Source organism: Canis lupus, chromosome 12, assembly GCF_048164855.1.
Source record: "Canis lupus baileyi chromosome 12, mCanLup2.hap1, whole genome shotgun sequence".
Taxonomy (NCBI): Eukaryota; Metazoa; Chordata; class Mammalia; order Carnivora; family Canidae; genus Canis; species Canis lupus.
In genome coordinates, this window is record NC_132849.1 from 15,141,123 (window position 1) to 15,164,665 (window position 23,543).

Sequence of the window (23,543 nt, forward strand, 5' to 3'; positions counted from 1 at the left end):
AGCTCACTGCCCTCTTCCCATAGACCCCAGCCCCCTCACGCAGCCTGGGATGCTGGGGCTCCCCTTGCTTTCACCTTTCCCTCCCCTGTCTCCCCACTCCATTCCGTTCCCCTGTGCTGTCCTTTGTCCTGGAACACAGGTCCAACCAGATTGGCCACAACCAACTCCTCCCCACGACCTGGGTGAAAAGGCACAATCTCCTTCACACAGCCTTCCCACTCCCCTAACACCCCACCTTCTCCTTCTAGGAATCCAGTTTATTGTTCACCAGATGCTATGGGGGCTTTCCTACTTGGGGACCTGAATGTCTGCCTTCTCTACCCAGCCCACATCTGTTCTGTAAGGCCCACCTCTGAGCTCTACCTCCGGTGACTTTACTAACAGTGGGAGTCACTGAACCTTTCCCTCCCTCAGTTTCCTTGTCTGTAAAAAGGAATGGTAACATCTACAGCATCCCAGGGCTGCTATAAGAATGTATGTAAAGTGTTTAGCATGAGCTTGGAGCATAAATGAAGCGATGTAAGCATGTCACCTCTCCCAGGCAGGAAGCTGCTCCCTCACATGTCTCAGCGCTTGGTTCACTGCTCATGATCTGATGCCCCTGCTGGAGTGGGATGTGGGACCCCGCCTTTTTCATGTTTGTATGACCAGCACTTAGGACAGTAAATGGCATGTAGTATTAGCTCAATAAACTGGTAACTGAGGAATAAACACATGAACCAACAAATAAATGGATGGATGGAGATCAGCAAAGGCTAGAGGGGAGTTTCTTGGAGGAGGGAAAGGTGAGGTTAGAGCAGAAGAAAGAATTTTGGTGAGGAAAACAGCACAAGCACAGGCATAGAGAGAGAAAAGGCGAGATGCATGTGTCAGACCAGAAACGGTATAGAGAGGCCACTGCTCCGCAGTCTGAGGCCAGAGCTAGCCCCTGCCCTGTAGATCTTTCCTGGGAGGAGGGGCAGCAGGGGCTGCCACAGGGCTTCTGGCCTAAGGGTGCCTGGGGCAGCCTGCTTTCAGCTCTGGCACACCTGGTAGCTAGCAAGCCACCCTGTACCTGCAGCCCTGACCTCAACCTTCTAGGTCGCTGGAGAAGATGCAGAGCCCTGGGAAAGCTTCTGGGGCTGCAGGGTGACTGTAGCAGTCAAAGCAAGAATGGTGCAGTGACCTGGGAAGTGCCACCCTGTCAGCCCCTGGGTATCCCAGGACCCCATGGAGCCAGAATGCTGCCAGGCAAGCCCAGTTTGGGCTCTTGAGTGTCTGGTCTATATTGGAAGCCTCAAGCTGATCCTCAGAGTCCAACTCTTGTTCTTTCTGCTTGCTCAAGGGAAGGCTGGGAGGCAGGGAGATGTGTGGCAGGTTGGGCACACTTCCCTGGTAGGCCAGGGCAGGCCAGGGAGCTGCTAGCCGACACTAGGCCCTGCTGCCCTGCTTCTAGGCTGCCCTGCCATGCAGATGGAACTCCTCAAATCCAGGTCTCCATAGCTCTCAGCAGTGAGTGACTCTATTTCTGTGACCCCCTCCCCCAAATGCCAGGGAACATGTTACTATAGGGTACAGGGAGGGAAAGTACAGAAGGAGGCAGGAGGACACACCGGCAGGTGTTGGTGATGGAGAAGAGGAGGGGAGGTGCCACGCCATGAGCTGAGCATGTCACATTAAATGTCTAAATTAAATGCCTGCCATAAGACTCCTAGACTTCTGCTCCTTACAGATTCAAAGAAGTTCAGACAAGTTCAGAGAAGTTAAGTAACTTTACCTAAGGACACACAGCTACTATGAGGCATGTAACATTAGGATTTGAACCAAGGGGTCTGCTGATTCCAAAAGTTTGCTCTTAACTGTGCCGTTTATTTCCAAGTGTCTTCCATCTCAATGAGGGATGCTTTCATGTCTAATGTGCCATTTAAAACTGTCTGAGTAGCAAAAGCTTCCCTGAAAAGACCAGCTTGAGGCTGTGGCCCAGATGAGTGGAAGGCAGCTCCTGTGAGGGAAGATAGGGCCCTTGATCCAGCCCTGCCTGCACCTACCTCAGCTATAAGACAAAAGGTTCAAACCCCAGCCCCACCCCCTACAGTCTTTTAGAAAGAGCAAGAGCCCTCAGGTGGCCAGCAGGCAGCTGGGACATTCCCCTGGCAGCCTCTTGGGGGCAAGCAGGGCTAGAGTGTGGTGGAAGGACAAGAAATAGTGGCCACTGGTTGCAGCAAATACTCAGACTTGTCCTCAAGCCTCCCTGACTGGCTGTCCTTCCCTCTGGCTAGGACTGGCACAGTCCAGAGTGAGTGTCCCAGCCTGTCTCCCCAACTCTGGGTGGGAGGCCACAGGAGTGGGGAGGAAAGAAGAGAGAAAACAAAGCCTGGGTTCCAGATCTCTTCTGGCCTGCCCTTCCCTGAAGCTCACTGAGGTCTTCCCAGCATACTCATTCCTGAGCATGGCCAGCATGCCTGAGCTGGGGAAGGGACTGGGGACCAGCAAAGTGGGGAGACTAGAGGCTGGTGAGGTCACCCTGCTCACCCACTGATGATGAGCCAGATAACAGGAAGGTGCAAATACGGGGGAGGCAAATGGCCACTTATCCCCACTCCTCCCCCAGCCCCCAACTCAGGTCTTACTGTCCCAGCAGCTAGGATGGCATCAGCCTGGGAAGGAACCAGGGTGGGCTGCAGACCGGGGTTGGGAGCCCGTCTGTTCTGATTCCTCAGGGGCCCTTTGGCCTGGAACATTTGGTGGAGCCCATTAAAATTAAAAAGCCAAGTGGCTGGTGGCTCTGAATGCCAGCTCATTTTCCCTGGCATGGTGGGTCCTGTTTAAGGGAACCAGCTGGCATTAATGGCACACAACTCATCATGAACAGCAGCTAGCGATCAGAAAAATCTGAGCTAATAATCGGGTTCGGGAAAGATAATGAGATATGGAACAATCACTGCTGAGGGTCCCCCAGGGTCTGTTTTAACAGTCTCCAAATAAGCCACAAAATAGAATTTAACCAAACAGGGGCTCCATTTTGGCGGAGAGGAAAACAAACAGGGTATGGATTTTGCACACGATATTCCCCTTGTGATCAGCAGACAGGAGTCCTGGGAGAAGCAAGAGCCCAGGACCCTTGGGATGTTGGCAATGGCCTAAGGAAGCTTCTCTGGTCACTTCTCTCCAAGCTGGGGCTCCCAAGCCAGTGAATTTGCCATGGGCATGTACAGGAGCAGAAGAGGGAAGACTAGCCTCCTGATCATCCCCAAGGCGGGGTAAGTGCTGACCAGCACCAAGAACCAGGGTGCGGTGGGGGCTTCGTGACACAAGATCTCCGGTGTCATGAGCTGTGCAGCTATGAGCTGTCTCCTAGCACCAAAGTCCTTCCCAGACCAACAGCAGCCTCCCTTCTGTGAGGCCAGCGAGGACACACGGGATGGGGCCTGAGCAAGGCATGCAGGCTGGGTCCTCCACTTCAGCCCATATCTGCAAACCCCTGCAGGGTGCGTTTAGCTAAAGGGGCTTCAGCCACTCACCTTCACGCACCCCAAATGAAGGCCTTGCTCTTCCTCACCCACCCCCTGCCCGCTCCAACTCCTAGCAGCTCCTGATGCCCGAAATCCATGAGTCTCTCTGGACAGGAGCCTCTCCCTCCCCACATGCAGCCCAGCATGCAGGGCTACCTGTCCTGTCTTCTGGGTATTCTGAATATGACTACTTCTCTCTGCTCTGGCCACTTACCTTAATCACCCATCTCTTCTCCCTGGACAACTGCCCACTTCCTAACTTGGCTCCCTGCTTCTGCTCTTGCTCATTCCAGTCTGCTCTCTACACAGCAGCCAGAATGATCTTCTTAAAATGGGCATCAATTTGCTTTAGGCTTTCAGGGGCTTCTCACTGCACTTAGAGATCCACAGGGCCCCGCTTGCAAGGCTCTAGCCACCTCGCCTTGGCCCACTCCTTCCATGAGCCAATTCTTTCTCTCCTTCTCTCCCTCCTGTCCTCCACCCTCCATCACCTTTCTCCCCAGAGCCTTCAAGCATTGCTCCCCCTTCGCCTCCTCACTTTTCAGCTTAAATGTCAGAGAGGCCTACTCTTCACTTGGGGCTCCCCTTTTACAGTTTCTCACAGAACTCAGATCTCTTTCTTCCCTGTCCCTATCACAGTCTCAAAGTATATATTTATTTACCTCCCTAAAATGTTGGGAATCAAAGTAATACATATTTAATATATAAAAACTGAATAGCACAGAACTATTTTTACCTGTGGCCTCTTTACTCAATATCCATCTCTCCCAGTAGGTCCTAAGCACTGGGTGCAGGGCCTGTGTTTCTCTTACTCCTCACTGAATTCCTGGTGTCTGGGAAAATGAGTAGGTGCTGAAAAAATATTCTAGAATAAGTCAAGTGAGTGGTTTCTGAGACAGGAGAAAAAGAGCCACAAAGGAGACCTTTCCTGTGCACTCACTGCTGTCCATCTTAACAAACACAGCTTTATGGTGCTAAACGCTACACACACAGGTCTAAGTCCATCTGAGCAGATGGTTATCACTCTGCCTTGACGGGGTGGCCCCAAGGCCGTGAAGGTTTCTGAGAAAGGGGATGCCCGACTGAGCCCTGAAGCATAAGTAGTAGGCAACCAGATAAGAAGGGAGGAGGCTCAGTAGAGCTTTGGAAGCATGAAGTACCAGGTCGTCCATAGCCAGCTGTGAACTCTACTGGCACCTACAGGGATCTGAGGAGCCCTGGAGAACAATGGAGAAGAAGACATGCCTGAAAGGAGAGATGGCATGAGGTTCAGAAACTAGATATACTCTTGGGTGATGGATAATAATGTAAGCAGATGGTTAGGAGTTTGAGTGAGCCTTGGTGGGGCAAGGGATGAGGCAGTTCAAAGAATCTTTGAGGTGCCAAAAATGCCCAGCAGAGGGCGCCTGTAGTAGAATAATCTCTTGGTAACCAAGTTGACTCGGTGACCCTCTATGGAGGTCAATTGTCCTCCATAGGCAAAGGGCCAAGGTGGCTGGGACGAGTCATACACAGGCTAAAATGCCAATCAGCTTCAGCTGTAGCCAAGTGGCTTTGTTTGCTAGCAACAGCTAGCAAAGCCTGACCTCTGAACCATGCCCTGCAGGGACCTGAGGGCCACCTGCTAGAAAACCAGTTACATCAGACTCCTCACATGTAGGAGGGGACAACAACTTGTCCTCCCCAGAATAGAATAGATGTAGAACCAATATTCATGTCAGATTCACCACTGCCAATATCACCATCTGCAGGCTTCTGGAAAACTTCAGATTCTGCTACAGGGTCCATGCAATGGGCCCTCTAACCCAAAAGCCAATCATAGCAAAAGCAGTGAGACAATAGTCTGGTCTGGGATTCTCAGGCTAATGGCCCCTGTCTTCATTAGGCCCAGAGAAGGACAGCAGGGCCAGAAGTACACCCTGGATCACAGAGAACACCCTGAAGTACACCCTTGACAGAGAACACACAGAGGTATGTATATACCCTTGACCACAGAGAACTCCCTGAGGTACACACTGGATCACAGGGAACACTCAAGGTATACCCTCAACCACAGAGAACACTCTGAGGCATACCCTCAACCACAGAGAATATTCTGAGGTACACCTCAGATCACAGAGGACACCTTGAGGTACACCTTGGATCGTGGATCACAGAAACACTCTGAGGTACACCCTTGACCTTAGAGAACACTCTGAGGTATACTCTGGATCACAGAGAATACCCTGAGATATACCTTGGATCACAGAGAACACTCTGAGGTACACCCTCAACTTCAGAGAACACTCTGAGGTACACCTTGATCATAGACAAAACTCTGAGGTACACCTTCAACCACAGAGAATACTCTGAGGTACACCTGTGTTACAAGAAACACTGAGGTACACCCTCAACCACAGAGGACACCCTGAGGTACCCCTGGATTACAGAGAACACTCTGAGGTATACCCTCAACCACAGAGAACACTCTGAAGTACACTTTGGATCACAGGGAACACCTTGAGGTACACCCTGGATCACAAAGACTACCCTGAGGTACACCCTTAACCACAGAGAATACTCTAAGGTATACCTTGGGTCACAGGGTACACCGTGAGGTACACCCTCAACCACAGAGAACAGCCTGAGGTACCCTGGATCACAGAGAATATCCTGAGGCACATCTTCAACCACAGAGAACACTCTGAGGAACACCCTTGATCACAAAGAACACTCTGAGGTACACCCTCGACCACAGAACCAGCCAGACATGATCTGGCAGGAGGCGGGGCATGCTACAGACCAGGGACAAATATATGCTACTGGCTCAACCTTGGCCAGAAAACACAGGTGCAGAAACCAAGTATGAAGTTGGATAGAGGGTCTAACCGCATTACACCTAAAGAGCCTCTCAAAAATTTTCTTCCAGTCCCCGCTGTTCCCAGGGTATCTGAGGGCAGACCTATCTGCCAGGAGGCACAGTAACAGTTCCTCTAAACTGGAAGCCAACAACACTGCTTGGCTTTTCCCTCCTCTTTACCACAATGGGAGCAGGAAGAAAAAAGGGTCTTTGTATTAGAATAGTGCATGATTCAGTCTGTGTTTGAATCCTAGTTTTGTCACTGGCTTCACCTCTATGTCTCATGTATAAAATCGAAAGGAGCACCTATGCAGTACCTGGCACATTGAAGGCACTCCAGAAATGTTAGCCATTATGGATATTGTGATTATTTCCTGTTTTAATACTGGGACATGGAGCTGCCAGTGAGCCGTAGGAACTGGAGGGGTAGGGGTTCAGCCCAGGGGCCCCTGGGACACCTCCTTGTACTCCGGTATCTTATAGACATTAGCTGACAATCACTGTGTCCTTATGCAAAAAGGACCCCTCAGGGCCCAGACCCTTTGGGAATGGAGATCAGCAATGTCCCAACAGGGAAAGGCCTCGGCCACCTAAGACCTGGCTGAAGGTGAGGGGTTTGAGGACCAGGCATGAAGTGTCTCTCATACTCTGGCTCCTCCAACTGGCTCCTGACCAGCATGTAGGACTTCAGCCTGAGCCTTCCTTTCCAGCCACAGGTCCATTCTCAGCCAGGACCTGGAGTCCATGAGGGAGGTCATCTGCTGGGCCTGCCACCCCACCATGACTTCTCCGACCCACTCTGCCTGCACCCCCTGCGACACCCCAGCTCCCTGAGTCCAAAGCACTGTGCGTGCTTCATGAGTGGCTCTGCTACTCCCCAGTTCTCCATCACCTCATCCTCATCACTCATCCCATGATGGCCACACTCATTTCCCCACCGCTTTGGAGTCCGTCATGTGCTTCTCTTGTATGCCTCTCAACGTGCTGTGCCCTCTACTTGGAACCCCCAATCCTGCCTTCAGCTCTCTCTGCTCTATTCTGGAAGAGTTGGCTCTGTGTGACTTAGGGGCCCCTTCCATAATTCCCACCACACCTGAGGGTCACCTCATCATAATTCTGGTTCTACCACAGAGTATCCTCAGCTTTTCCTCTCCGCATCTTGAAGGACATACCAATCTGTATAACCCCCAGCACAAACACCTCTGAAGGGCAGGAGTGAGCGTCTCACCCTTGTGTAGCCAGGGCCTGGGGAGGCTGACCAGAGATGTGCTCAGCGTGAACCCCCAAACTCAAATACAGTGAGGGCTGACAGAGGCTTCCTTTGTTAAAAGACAGCAAACTGTTAGATTTCAAAAATAACTTAAGACAAAATTTCTTTTTTATTCTCGAGCAAGAAGCCAGACATTGCCAAATCTATTTAGAGAGTTCACCAAAAGGCTGCTACCCCTGCGCTGGTGGTCCCACCACCACGAGACTCCATTCAGGGGGCCATACAGACTGGGGGTCCTTGACGCTGGGGGTTGCTGGCCAAGGTCAGGGCTCTCTGGGTCTTCTGAGGGAGAGGAAAGGTCCAGGGAGGAGGCTGGACTCTTGGGGCCTGGCCTCACTCCAGCTTGTCCCCAGTCCCTGGGATTTGCCCTCAGCCTGTCAGCCCCCCCATCCGCACCGCCTGCTTGTAGGGACTCGTTTTAATTAATGCCAGAGCTGGGCCAACCACTGGGGCCGTGACACTTGTTTGCAGGTCATCTCCTCCTAACAGGTTCTCCCTGGGAGGGGATTTGTCACTAATTGAAGCAGAGATCAGTTAATGAGGCCGCGGGCCCAGGGTTCCAGAGAACAAGGGAAAGGAAAATAAAATAAAGCTTCTTTCTTTGGAGGTTTTGTGATTTACACACACAAAAGAAAAGCGAGCAAGCTGCAGATTTTCCAAGTCAGAAACTCCGCTCCATCTGCCGAAGCTAGCCCCTCACTGTGTGAAGACGTCAGGCAGAGGGACGCCGCTACGGCTGAGACCATGGGTCTAGTCGGAGAGGGGCCTCCCGAGGCCAGCAATCAATCAGCAACCTAATTAACAAGTATTTATGGAGCAGAGCTTGTGCCCCCTCGGTGGGGGAGAAGACACAGGGCCTGTCCCTGGTTAACTTGTAATCTAGGGGAACAATGACAGGACAGGACATGGGGCGTAACAGCGTGTGGGAAGGACAGAAGTTTCTGGAACTTAGGGGTGGGGGCATAGTTTGGACTGGCATGGTCAGGAAAAGCCTCTTTGAGCACCCTGCAGCTTGGCAGGGCGTTGGAAGGAGGGTGTCCCCAGCACAGGCACAGTCCCTGAGGCCCCCGGTCCTTGAAGTAAGACTATGCTTCTGAGAGCCTAGAGGGTCCCCCAGTCCCCAGTAACCACAGCCACAATCTGGGTTGGCTCTGATCCTAGGAAGTGGTAGGGATGGAATAACCAAGGGCCCCTTGGGTGGGGCAGAGAGCGTGGAGCGCCATGCCTGTAGGAGGAGGAGGATGGCCCACCATGACAGTGGTCCTTTTTACTCCAGCCCTTTCCAGTCCAGGCCACTCAGTATAATCCCTGATGTGACTTCCTCCCTCAGCTTTGCCCTACCTCACCCTTAAATCTCAAAGAAGGAAAATGGGATTTTCAAGCTGCTAAACTAGACTCCTCTAGTTATGAAGAGCAAGGAGGAGAGCCCCTTCCCCTCTCTCACCAGAACCCTGATCTTTGCCAGTAGCCCCCAGAATCAGGGACTGCTGATTTGTGTGACCCTAAGTGAAGTCTCTGCTGGGCTGCAGACTACCAGGGTGGGGTTTGAGGTCTCCTGGCAAAAGCCATCTGAATAGATTTGGAAATGTCTGGCTTCTGGCTTGGGGTAAGATAAGGATTCGCGGAGGAGCTTGATCTTGGGCACAAAGTGGGGATCACTCCCCAACGGGTCATTTGGAGAGGACACGGTCTACATGGGAGCAGAATCAATGAAGCCATCCCAAAACAATCGCAGATCCCTACTTTCCCAGAACAGTGAAATAAATGATGGTGTATGGTACAGTGGGTTAGTACAGAGTTGTGAATAATTATTATATTTAATGACATGGGAAAAATGAGGAAAGTGGGATTATTATATGTGAATTCCTTCATTATATATGAATTTTTAATTTTGCATTTTCTAAGTGTATTTATTGTGTGGTAAAATAACAAAGTTGTGAAGTGACCTTTACCCCCTGGAGTCAGCTATAGGAGACTACCCAGCTAGGATCTAGACAGTACAGATGGAGATGCAAGGGTGGGCTCATGAGTGGGACGAGTGTAGTGAAGGTCCTGGGAACTTGAGCTTCCACTCTGGCTCCGGCCCAGGCCCCTCACTGTGTCGCCTGCACTCAGCCCTCTCATCTGGGATGCAGCCTTATGCTCACATAGTCAGTTTACAGACCTAGCCTACTTAATAGCTGCTTTATTCTCAAAGTCCTGTGGGATTCAAATAAACCTATTGCCCCTGTCTTGAGGAGCTTATAGGCCTCCAGGAGGAACTGGATATATGACCCCATTACCAAAGATGGGGATGGGATGAGAATGTCCTGGGAGCTCAGGCACAGAGCAAAGGGGAGCTAACATGTGGGCCAGCTTTACAACTGTTCCCAAGCCCCTTGCTTCCTGCATCAACCACATTATTCAGAGTGGAGAGCAGCTCCTCTGAGGAGGGTTCTGGATGAACATGGGCCCCTCTAGCGACAGACATCCTGCCCTCAGCTGGAGTATGCAGCCCTTTGCCGTTTGCATCACTCAAGGGCACCACCTCACCTCCCCACCTGCTCTCCAAAATCTGCAACACTCTCTCTAATAAAGTTCATGTCTCTCTATTAAAATGTCAGCAGAATCTACTCTCTTCTCTGCCTAGAAAGCCAGCCCTGGTGGCCCACCCACACAAACCTCTGTCTCCTACACCTTCACCTGGCCCTGACTTCAGACAGGTCTGGCCAGAGCTGCAGGACACAGAAGTGGGGACAGAGTTACTCACAGCGATGGAGACGGCACTGATGACAGCTCCCAAGTAGCCCTGGATGAACTTGGACGCCGGGGAAGGCTGGAAGGCAGAGAGAAATTTCCAGGCCCACTGGGTGCCCAAAGCTGCCATACCCTGCCTTGCAAGCAGCCCCAGCCAGCAAGAGATGTTCCTGCCCACCAATAGGTGAGAAGGAGGTCCCTCTGGAAGCCAAGGGGATCTGGGCCTCCATCAGCACAGCTCCCTTCATGGACATACAGGGCAGCGAAGGGGACGCCAAAGGGCCTGCTGCACTTTCGCCCCATTCTAAAGAGCTCACTGGCAGACCCTGCTGGCTGGAGGTAGGCAACAGCAAGGGCCAAAATGGGTCATTTATGGTGAGGGTGAACAGATCCAATGTAGGAAAAATGAGCGCTGGAAGTGGGCTGCTGGCACCTGGAGGACCGCCCGGTGGAAATGGCAGTGCCATGGCTGGCACACCTGGTGGCCTCTCCGGTGCCTTGTCAACCCCCAGGCACAGCAACCAGGCTGCCAATCCAGCAGATGACAGTTGCTCCACATTTCTACAGGAAAATGCAACCCAGTTGCAATGGACAACATTAAGAAAGGGCTACGGAACTTGCCTCTAACTGCTCTGATGGTAATTTTGGAGGTGTTTGGGTTAAGGTAAATGGGAGCCATCCAGGTAGAGGTGTACGTGTGTGGATCATATGCCCAAGATGCAGATTGAAGGTTTAGATGGGGGGGTGGGGAGGCATCCTCAGAGTTTCAGGACCCAAAGTTCCTACCACCCAGGCCAGCCCCTAACTCTCTTTTGTCTCCCCCAAGGTTAGAGAATGCCCACACCTTCTCCTCCCCCAGGTGATAGCCTCCCAGGGAGATCCAGACTCCTCCTCCTCTCTCACTGGCTTTGGACAGAAGTACAGGACGGACAGCCTTGCCAGTGAAGCAGGGGCCTAGCTCCGCCCTAGACAAGGAAAGGGGGACAGGGACTCCACTAAGAGCTTGTTCCAGAAGTGCAGGGGACTTTGGGGAGGAGGTGCCGGTACCCTCAGACCCCTCACCCGTCGAGAGCAGCCCTTCAACTTTACAGCCAACAGTCTGGGGGCACCAAGGCAGCTTCCAGGCAAGCTTGGAGGAAGCTTTAGGGGAATTCAGTCCCCATGTGGCTGATGCCATCCTAATCCAAGATCTGGGGATAAGAGTTGCCCAAGGAGGATTTTGAAGCCAACAGAGCTCATCCCTCTCACCGCCTCCACTATATTCCCATTTTCTGGGTCCTCTTCACTTCATGTGAACAGCCCCTCCCTGGTGGGTCCCTTCCTGAAGGGTGGGCAGTTTTAAATCAGGTGCTTTGAGGAGGACAGTGCTTAACTCAGAGGAAGCAGCCCCTGCTGCTTCGGCTCGCCATACTGTAGGGAGGATGAGGGTCACCCCAGCCTGTTCCCTGCCACCGCACAGCGGGCTGTGGTGCTCACCTTGGTAGCATTGCGGTTTGCATAGTTGACACAAGCGTTATGGCTCTGGTTCAGCCACTGAAAGGCAATGGGGGAGAGGAGATGTCAGGGAAGGTGTGACATCGAGGCCAGAGAGACATGGGGTGCTGTCCACATGGTGCACAGGTGGTTCTGTCCACCCCACAAGTCAGCAGGACCAACTGTTCCAGCTTGCCTGACATTGTGCCAGTGGCAGCACTGGAGCCCTGGGAAACCCCTCCATTCTAGGCAAACCAGGAAAGTGATCCTGCCCATACCGGCAGCTCATCCCAACCCAGAGACAGTCACCTCTCCTGGAATCATGCCCCATCCATTGTCCCAAACGGGCCTCACTTTCGTTAACACACATCATCCTTGTTATATTACTTATTGGGGAAAGTCAACATTCACCCCTCGAATGACTGCCAGCCCTGAACCTCTTTCAAAAACATCTCAGCCCAGTGTCTTGCACTATTGTAGTGCCCAGATGTGGACACTGTTAGAAGTTTTGTTAGGGAAAACTTTGATGTTTTTTCCTGAAGACAGGTTTTTCTTCTTGCTTTACTTTCTGCACAGGCACACAAATACACACACACACACACACACAAAAGGCTTCAACTGTTTTTAGGGAGCCACGGTCCAGACTCTAAGAATGGACACCAGGGTCTGTGGTACCTTTCCATAAATACTTGCTACCTTAAGGTTGTTGATGGACTTACCTTCCCCATGGACTTGAATGAGGCCAGGGGCCTCAAGGTCAGAGGCCTTTGGACAACAGCCAAGGAGCAGCAGGCAGCCACAAACAAGCCCTCATCCCCATATGCAAAAATTAGAGAGTCACAGGGACACCTGGGTGGCTAGGTGGTTGAGTGTCTGCTTTCAGCTCAGGTCATGATCCCAGGGTTCTGGGATTGGGTCCTGCATTGGGCTCCCCTCAGGGAGCCTGCTTCTCCTTCTGCCTATATCTCTGCCTCTTTCTCTGTGTCTCTCATGAATAAATAAGTAAAATCTTAAAAAAACAAAATTAATCACATAAAATAGCCTAGGCATGGGCCACTAGGACCTGCTCAGCAAAATCCAAAGTCCTGGGGCTCCCCAGTGGCTACTGGGTCAGGGAGGGGTGGGAAGTGGGTTGACTCTCCCCGAGGGGCCTCGACAGGGAGCTCTAACCAGCACTGTTGGGTCTTTCCTTCAGGAGCCCTCTGTTGCCAGGGACTGTTACCTGCCAGAAGACTGTGGATGCCAGTGTCTGGTTGGGCAAAAGAAGACCAACTACCTACAAGAGAAAGAGAGGAAAACCTGAATAAAGCAAAAGAAACATCCTATACTTTTGCAAAGAAGAATGACACAGCCATGAACAAAAGTAAACTGGATCTGTACAAACTGAGGTGGATGATGGGTATATAAACTGCTAACCACAGTGAGATGGTATGTGATGGAAGTGAACCAGGTTGCAAAATTATATCACAGTACAATCCCATTTTTGTCAAGAAAAGAAATCACATCGTGTGTATAACCATATACACAGACATAGGCATATACGTAACTCCACGAAAAAAATCTATACCCCAGCATGTAGATGTCTCTGGAGGTCAGGCTACAGTACTTTCTCACATTCTTCTTGAATATTCCTGTATTCTTTTAAATATTGGACATGTATTACTTCCATAACTAGGGGAGGGGGAACGATAAAAACAAACAAGTAAACAAAAGGAACATCTTTACTTCCACTTAGCTAACCCAGGTCTTTCATACTCTTGCCATCCCATAGGATTTTTGTGAGGATTAAAATATAATGCTGGGGGTGCCTGGCTGGCTCCATCGGTGAAGCGTCTGCCTTCAGCTCAGGTTATGATCTCGGAGTCCTGGAATCGAGTCCGGTGTTGAGCTCTCTGCTCAGCAGGGAGCCTGCCTCTCTCTCTCTCCCTCTGCCCATCCCCCCACTCATGTTCTCTCTCTCTTTTGTTTATTTATAAATAAAACTTTTTTTAAAAAGTAAAATAAAATATGATGATAAAAATCATTTCCAGGGCCTTATATACTTTATAAATTCAAGCAGGGGGAATTTATATCTGTTATCTCTGAGCCCCCACGAAGAAAACCCACACCATATACAAGCTTAAGCTATCAATTGAAACACAGATGTCTAATAAATACTTGCTAAGGGAGCAAATGGACCAATGGATGAACAAGCACACACATGGCTGAGTACTGGTGCCGAGGTATGGATTCATTATGCCCAAAGCCCAAATGTCACTTAAGAGGTAGACTTGCTGACTTTGTTTTTTCGGTTTAGGTCAAGATTAATTGTCTCATCTGGACAACTGGCCAAACTTTGGACTTCAGGAATCCATGTGTCTCTCTCAAGTTTACCTTTTGAGTGCTTGTGTGCAAAATAATATCTACCAAGTACCATGCATATGGGAAAAATGTGCACAACCATCCACATATTGACTTATTTATTATTCCTGTAGATAAAATGGCTCTTTGGCAAGAATTTCTGTAAGGAACAAGTATAAACATTCAATACTACACAGTAAATCAAATTCTAGACATCCTCAGCAGCATTTGTAAATCATGTTTTAAACATTAAAATGTTTTAAGACAGCAAACACACACATTTATATTTATTGGCCCATATCAGTTTGAATAAAATTATATAATGTAAAGCCATTCCATAGCTCCAATGAGGAATTATCTTACGACTTTTTTCTCCCCAAAATGAGATCTCAGTTCAATTTTTCTCTGCAGCAACAGCCTAGAGTCCTGGAATGAGAATCAGGAGAGCCTGGAGCTCAGCCTCAGCCCATTCCTGTGTGATCTCTAGCTGACGGTGTCTCCAGCAGAAGACGGTCCCCTTTAGGGCGCTAGCTTTCTTACCTTGGTTTAAAATCCCATTCTCAAGGTTCAAATAGGAAGTATTAAGTCAACTGAGATAGCCTCAGTGCCTGTAAAGGGAATCCCTCCTCACCCAGCCTGGCCAAGAAATATCCCTGGGGACCCAGGACCTCCCCCTAGTCAGCCAGGAGTGAGACCACAGAGAGGAAGCTGAGCCTAAGAAGAGAGGTCTGAAGTTGGGAGTTGACAATGTGATCCCAGAAAGTGTGTGTGTGTGCATGCATGTGTGGATGCATGTACACATATGCATGTCTAACAGCTTCTCAAAGCCTAAAGAGATAAAAGCTATTCTTCACTGTTGGGAACTGAACTCAGGAATTCATTCTCCTAATCTGTTGGTTTATAGAGCCTGGGTGTATTATGGACAACATTGTCTTCTCCTCCTCAACCTCCCTTAGACCTCCTAACTGAGCTTGGGCTGTCAGAAGCATCATAAGATACAGCCCCTTGGGACTCACTGCATTTACCAGATAACCATTGTCCAGGACACTCATTGCTCTTTACATCGCAGAATCCCCTTTATGAATCCTCCTGGGGGAAATTTTTCTGGTCTTGGGGTCAGGAATTCATACTTCTGAGCACCTGGTTTGCATCTGTCTTGCAGACATTGAGCATTTAACTGGGTCTCTTTTCACTGACTGTTGAGAAGCTCAGGCCAGATCTCCACAGCTCATATCTGTCAAGTATACAGACCCTCACTGCATGTATTTTGTGCCCAAACTTCACTCCTAGCTTCTTCCCTTTCCTAAACTTCTCTCTCATTTTTTGTCTTTATTTGTATTTTCTGGTGGCAGGCATTTTTTTAATGTGACATCAAGTCTTTTCCAGAATAAACCATAGCACTAACCTAAACTGAAACAGTACCTAGGCTATGTAACACACACACACACACACACACACACACACACACACACACACATATACATAAACGCAGTTTGTAACCTGTGAGCTTTTTCCCTTGTTGGCCAAACCCGACCAACCTCCTGCTCTAACATGGGCCTGATATCCATGCTGAGCACCTCTGACTCCTTCTATATTCTCTTTTAAAAAATCTATTCATGAAAGACACAGAGAGAGGCAAGAGACACAGGCAGAGGAAGAAGCAGGCTCTCTGTGGGGAGCCTGATATGGGACTCAATCCCTGGACCTGGGATCATGACCTGAGCCAAAGACAGATGCTCAACCACTGAGCCACCCGGGTGCCCCTCCTTATACGTTCTTATTTGATTGATTGATTGATTGATTGATTGATTGATTGATTGATTTTGCTAAGCATTTCCCCTATATCACTTACCATGATCCTGATCAGAACTCTGGGGCTCACACAAAATAGAGATTACTTTCTTTTTTTTTTAATTTTTATTTATTTATGATAGTCAGAGAGAGAGAGAGAGAGAGAGAGAGGCAGAGACACAGGCAGAGGGAGAAGCAGGCTCCATGCACCGGGAGCCCAATGTGGGATTCGATCCCGGGTCTCCAGGATCGCGCCCTGGGCCAAAGGCAGGCGCCAAACTGCTGCGCCACCCAGGGATCCCGAGATTACTTTCTATATTTTACAAATGGGAAACCTGAAGCTTACAGAAATTCAGTGATTTGCTCAAGGCTTTGCAGCTAGAGAAAGTCAGAAAGCTCTCCTGAGTCCTGGCTTAAGGGCTCCAACTCTATGATTTTGGGGTTCCTTTTCCAGCTTATTCACCTGAGCACAAAGGAAGAGTCACACTCTATGCCCCTTTTCAAACATCTTCCAAGCACCAAGTTCCATGGTGCTCCCAATGGACAATACAGGAAGAGAGGACCATACAGCACCTAACCACAATAAACATGAAGACCAAACAGGAAAATGTATGAGAATATCCTTTCTCACATTTGGACACAAAAATGACCAGGTGGTTTAATCAGGTACTTGGGTATGTCAAGTTGATAAATGCAAATATCCAAACCCTGAGCTCAGGAAGGACAGGTCAGAGTGCTTGGGCTATGTGCCAAAGGAGGTGGTAGGCTGGAGCTGGGATGTGCACGCATGCTTATGTAAATGAGTGCATGTGTATGTGTGCGTGTGGGGGCGGGGCAAGAGAGCACGCTCACAGGAGCAGGGACAGCCAAGAGATTGGCCTTATTAAAGGAGGAGGTTTGAAAAATCAGACCCGGGTGAGGTTAGGGGCAGTGGAAAGCCATGCTGCATTGTGCCCCCAAATGGGGCCCAAGGGAAGCATCTGAGGCTGAGGCAAGGGGAACAGGGATCCCACTTTCCAGGTCCTACAGTCAAGCTGCTGGCTGGGGCCAGGAGCACATGGGTGCCAGCCCCATTCCCTATTAGGCAACACACAGCACCATCTGCACAGTCCCAGGAGCAAGAGCAGATATTTTATAACTTCCTTTTTTCTTTTTAAGTCTAAATTAAAAATAAATGTTCCTTCAGTTCTCAGATGTATATCTCTGGTGCAACCTGCCCACATTCCCCCACGCTGCCCTTTCCAGAACATGGCAGGGGAAAGGAGGAAAGAGATGGATAGAGAGGGAGCCAGTCCACCCGGCTTCAATGCCAGTGGATTGCACCTCTTCCAAGAGGGAAACGCTTCAGGCGTGGCCGCGCAGACGGGTGGAGAGAGCCCAGAAAGTGGCTGGTACCAGGGAGAATGGAAGGAGAGCCAACAGCCAGAATTTCCAGCCCAGCCTCCCCGCTATCTTGCTGCAGGACCTTGGCCAAATCGCACATCCTATCTTTGCTCCCATTTATAGTTTGTAATACAGCTAGGGTCCCCTCCACGGCTCCCGCCCCATGGCAGCTGTCCTCTTCACACATCTGTCCACTTTTGCTGCTCTGCTTCCCCTCAAGTGGCCATCCATAGGCCCTGGGGATTAACACACAGGCTCTGGTCACAGAAAGAGCCAGACTTAAATCCTAGTTCTAGTATCTACCAGCCATGTGACTGCACACAAGTTACTTGAGCTCTTCGTACCCCCATTTTTTCCATCTGTTAAATGGGGCCACCCTGGTAGTTTTCTGGATGGCCATGGGGGGAGGCAAGGCATAGAAAGAATTTTGCCCAATGTCTGGCGTGCAGCAAGTACTCATTAGGTGCAAGGTGTCAGTATGGCTCCTCTCCTCCTATCTCATTCATTTCTAGTTTTTGCTGGTCTTTCATTTCTCTGAACTCCACAATCTGCATTACATAATCGAGCATCATCACCTTGCCCCCATCTTGTCTTTGAACACAAGCCTCATCCCTCAAAGGATAGTGAGCTCCTGAAAGGTAGAATTGGGGCTTTTCTCTCTGAGGTCCTCCAAAGCACTCAGCACAAAGCTGGGCCCACACTGTGCTGTATGTACTAGAAGAATACCGCTAATTCATTATTAAGAACATTAAATCTTGGGGGCGCCTGGATGGCTCAGTAGGTTAAGCCTCCAACTCTTGATTTCAGCTCAGGTCATGATCTCAGGGTTGTGGGATCAAGCCCCACATCGGGCTCCATGCTCAGTGTGGAGTCTGCTTGTCCCTCTCTCTCTGCTCTTCCTCCTCCCACCTCTAAAATAAATAAATAAAATCTTAAAAAAAAAAAAGGAACATTAATTCTTGGTCTGGGAAAAGATCTATGATGGACTGTGACCACCACCACTCATTTCTTCTTTACTCCTTTTATTAAAGTCCCATTTACAGAGGGGTGTTGACCTTTAGGGAGGGGGGCAGATTGGGTTTTTGGTCCTGATTCTTCACTCCTCCCTGCATGCATACCCTTGCTATGGGAAGAACTCTTTCCATTGCTTGGCTATATATCTTGCTGTGGCCAAGCGCATGTGGGAGGAAGTGGCAGTGGGCCAGCCCGAAGCCCAGGCCTCAGAGGGCATATGTGTTTCTGCTGGCTGTCTTGTGTTTCTAATATTGCCATGAGGAGACAGGCCCTGACTAGTGTCCTGGTCAAAGGAGGATGAGAGGCATGGGCAGCAAAGGACAACCTGTGCCAGCAGACTCCCAGTTGACCCCAGGCCTGCAATAAGAAGCAGGCCTCCGTCAAGCATGATCTAGACCAGCTACACCCAAGTAATAACAGACCCCCTAACAATAAATGCTTATGGTTACCAGTGAAATTTTGTGGATGTTTGTTACACAGCACTGTAGTAGCAATAGCTGTTTAATACAGACAGGGATTGCCATGTCTGAATATGCTGTGCTTTCTGGTCCCAAATTCTGTACGATTACCAATGCACTGGAATTATGTCTTCACTAGTGATGTTGGTTCCTGAACAGCCTAGCTTATCATTCCACCTGGTGACCAACAGCCCAACTCTGGGGCTGCCCCAGTCAGTCAGGGAAGAAGGGACCCCTGGGCCTGAGTCTTGTTCAGGACAGAATCCAGAATGGGGCCAACGGCACCCATATGGCAGTTGGCACACAAGAAAAATCACATCTTTACTTCAGGACTCCTTCTTCATAGTATTCTAACCTCTGCAGAGAGGTAAGATCTCCATCTGGGAGACAGGCACCACCAAATATCCCAAGCTCTTGGCCAGAGGTGGGATGTGAGCAGCTGGAGATGAAGACAAGGGAGCAAGGCTGCTGGTCACAATTCTATGTCCTGTGATACTGGGGCTCAGAAAGAGAGAACTGAGCAGCTCCCACTTCCTTGGCTACCACCCATGCAAAACTGACTCGGGTGATAGGAGAAAAGATGTTTTAAAAGCACAGAAAATCCAGAGAGGAAGCAGTTTGTGTCAAAACAATGGGGTGGTGAAACTCAAGTCAGGGGATGAGTATAGGGTCCGGCAACTGTCCCTGTCACCTCATATCTACATGGCTAATCCCTCCTCATCCTCCAGGTTTTAGCTTAGTTGTCACTTCCTCCAGGAAGCCCTCCCTGGCCCTCCAGATGAGTTAAGTCCCCTAGTACCCTGCCTGCCTTCTTTGCAGTATTCATCTCAGTAGTAGGAATCTGTTTAAAATCTTTCTCGAGTTTCCAGAGACTTCAGAGGGGTGAGAACATCAATGTTCAGTTATCACACACCTGGGAGTCCTCGCTGGTAAAGTGACAGTCCTCTGGCATCATACCCATTTCCTCCATATTGACTCACTCAATTCTAAAATATTCCTCTTCGTTTTTAAAGACCTGCCAAGGGCCCCAGTACTCAATAGTTTGCCTGTTTTTTCCTTCTACTTTGTCTCCATCTTCTGATTTATGTGGCTAACGATCTGAAAAGTAACACTGCAGTGCGCGAGGGGTGCTATTTAAAGGATTCCAACCAGTTAAAGAGGAATAGAATATCTTTTGTCAAATGAATGTTTGTCCCCGACAGGTCAATTCTAACTTAACTGAGCAACACCTCTTTTATGGTACAAACCAGGCCAAACCGACTAGTGTCGGGTTACAATGGAGGTAGGCCAGGAAGAAAATTGTGATTGGCATTTAAATGTGTGAAAAAGCAGAGTCTGGGACAAGGAAGGTTGGGAGACACCAGGAAGGTTCTGGGACACAGCCAAATCCTCATGCAAAGTGAATCGTCTGTGGTCTACCCTTCCTTCCTCTGGAGATGAAGTGACCCACACCAGCACCTTCGGAGATTTCTAAGTCCACAAACACATCTACCATGTTAAAACCACATGGTTCAGAGTATGGAATCCAAGCTCTAAATGTCCCAAGACGGGTATCTGGTTTGGATGTAATGTAAGGCCGCTGGACTCACTGACTGGATGCTCCTGGTCTGCCTTCCTCAGTCTCCCAGCTGGATATGGGGGATGGGGGCCTTGGATTCTGAGCGTTCAAAAATGACAGGGGGAGGGGAGAGGAAGACAGCAGTGTCCCAGGGGGCTCAGAGTGGGGAGGCACAGATAGCACCTGGGAGAAGCTCAGGCCCACAAGAGAAGCCCAGTTCCTGGCATCTGAGACATTACAGTAGCCCAGGGTGCAGGATGGCCAGGTAGCCAGCAGGTAGGCAGATGCAAAGAGGATAGGACAGGGACGGCAACACAGGCCCTGCCTCTCCCCAGCTACACGTGCATGAAAGGGACTGTGCTGCACATCCTCTAGGGCAAACCTGGGAACAGAACTGCCAGTTACAGGCAATCATGGTTGGTGGGGTTTTTTTGGGAAGGCCCTGAGGAAGAGGTGCCATGAACTGCACTAGCCTCGGAAACAGCCTCGATGCACTGGCTTAGCCACCATGCTTATGTATAAATTGGGATCTCTTTGCCACACACCGAAGGGGGAAAAGTTCCCATCTTTAAATGTTAAGCTTAAAATAAGACACTACATGGGTGCCAGTGGATCTGTGAAATCTGCTGACTAAACTGGCACCAGCCTCTGGGAGAAAACCAGCTCGTTTCTCCTGAGCTCTGGAGAGTGAGCAGGGTGGGGGCGGGGTTACTCTCAGGCAAGGCGGGGAACAACACGGATGGGGAGGGGGGGGTGTCAAACCCGGGATGCTCACCTAGGCAGGAAGCATGGAGGTTGTTTCCAGAAGCATCTCAGTTGAGGCATCTGCCAGCCTTAATCACCCCTTTCTTTCATCACTCAGGGACCCAGTTCCTAGCACATTCGCCAGCACCCCATTTCTATTTTGGTAAGCACTTTAGTGGCTTCTGCATGTATATGTTTCTTACGTACTGTATCACATCAGGGGCTTCCCTAAGGTGTGGACTGGAACCTTCACTCTCCTTCAGACCAGGCATTTGTTGAGGTGTTCGGTGCTACCAGGTGACAGTGGGGGCCATAGGGGAGTGGCCAGGCTCTGGTAGAAGGACTGGAACAGTGCTCCTTCTACGTAAAGCAAGGCAGTGGCCCAGGAAGGAATGGGACAATGAGCCCTCTGATTGCTTATCTGCATTAAAGTACCAAGAGAGAAGGCTACAGGTTCTCCTTGCCTAATGACTCCTCTCAGGATCTGGCCTCTGGGCCAGCTATTCTGAATCCTGGAATATGAATATTTGGGACCAGGAAGTGGGGCTAGGTGAGCATTGTCATTTTGGCTCTGGCTGCCACCAAGGCCTACTGAGAGATGTCCCAACTTATGCTGCCCATGCACCTCCCTCAAGTGTTCATCCACAATCTCAGGGCCAGGGCATCCTATTTTCATACTCTACACATTTATTCAGAGGGATGTTTGTTCCAGGCTGGGAGAGAATTGGTCTTCAGGGGACATTTGCAGTATCTGCTTCAGCAGTAAACACCTAGACAACACAAGAGTAGACAGCCTCCAACTTCCCAACAGGGCTGTAGTGACCCTGAAATAACTGACTTGTCTTGAGTAGGAAGAAGAGAGAAGAAATGATGAAGTGTCATCAATAACACCTTGTGAACCAGAGACAGTGCTGGTATCCCTTGGGTTAGCTAATTCATCCCAGTTAATGGCAGCTATTAATTGTAGAAGGGTCCAATTGGCCTCGTGTGGGGAAATGAGCCCCAAATTCAACTTTTCTGGTTTGGTAAAGAGATGATATTGCTAAGTGATGTATCTTTCCTTTTCAAGTGTTGATAGAATATTTATTAAAATTATTATGGCATATTCTTGTTTGCCTACATACTAACCATTCGTTTCTTTCTTAGTAACAGAATCCCCATAATTGGGGGATTCTACATGAAATGTAAACAGAACTGTGTTGTGAGACTTTGAAGAAGTCTCCTTAAAGGGAACTGACTCAGGGACACTTGGATGGCTCAGCGATTTGGTGCCTGCCTTTGGCTCAGGGCATGATCCTGGAGACCTGGGATTGAGTCCCACATCAGGCTTCCTGCACGGAGCTTGCTTCTCCCTCTGCCTGTGTCTCTGCCTCTCTCTATATATCTCTCATGAATAAATTTAAAAAATCTTATTAAAAAAAAAAGGGAACTGATGCAGTTGGGAAGTATATCCTTTTACTCCTCTCATCTTTCTCCTCCCTGTAATGTAGATGTGATGGCTGGAAATCTGACAATTACATCGGGTTATGAAGTGATTTTGATGACAGAAACCAGCACTGAAAATGGTGTAGAAAAATGGAAGTCTGGCTTCCTGGTAGCATTATAGGGATCTGCCTACCTGCAAACTTCTTTGATGTGGGAAAGTAATAAACTATTTTCTGTAAGGGACTTTTATTTTGAACTGTTTAACATGCAGATGGTCCTAATCCTAAGTGGTCTAATCGCATAGTATGCTACAAAGACAACCATAATACATCTTAAATGGCAGAACTGTAGAGGTCATTCTCTCTGAAAATACAACAAAGTGGAAAATAATGACAAAAGAATACATTTTTAAAAGGCCAATCACTTGTGTTTTAAAATATGTTCTTCTGGGGGCACATGGATGGCTCAGTCAGTTAAGCGTCTGACTCTTGATTTTGGCTCAGGTCATGATCTCAGGGTCATGAGATCAAGCCCCATGTCAGGTTCTGTGTTCAGCATGGAGTCTGATTGAGATTCTCTTTCTCTCCCTCTTCCCCTTCCCTGACCCACTCTCTTTAAATAAATAAATATTTAAATAAAATATTTAAATAAATAAAATCTTCAAAAAACTAAAACAAAATAAAATGTGTTCTTCTGACTAATTGATTAAAGATGACTCAAAACTAATTCCAAACTCATTTATAAAATAAAAATATAGATCACTATATATGATTACATATTAGATACAGCCAGGCATTAGATATACTCAGAAGCAAATTCACAGCCCTAAGCCCTTTTATTACAAAGAAAGAATAAATAAAGTATTCAAGGTAAAAAGTAAAAAACAACAAACAAACAAAAACACCATAAACACACCAAAGAAAAGAGGAAAAAAGGGTATTATAAAACAAAAGCAGAAATGAATAAATTAGAAAATAAAAGCAGAAGAATTGATAAATACATCCAAGAGCTTATTCCTGGA

General features: G+C 49.0%; 1 protein-coding gene across 12 annotated transcripts in view; it reads right to left on the bottom strand.

Moving 5' to 3' along the window:
- Positions 1-23,543, bottom strand: part of SFXN5 (sideroflexin 5) — a 122,677-nt gene that overhangs the window by 42,112 nt on the left and 57,022 nt on the right. For all 12 annotated transcript variants that reach the window (XM_072769815.1, XM_072769809.1, XM_072769813.1 and 9 more), the window contains 3 exons: positions 13,032-13,085; positions 11,813-11,869; positions 10,350-10,415 (listed from right to left, as the gene is read on the bottom strand). In XM_072769815.1, the coding sequence (XP_072625916.1) occupies positions 10,350-10,415; positions 11,813-11,869; positions 13,032-13,085 (177 nt within the window). The remainder of the gene's footprint in view (positions 1-10,349; positions 10,416-11,812; positions 11,870-13,031; positions 13,086-23,543) is intronic.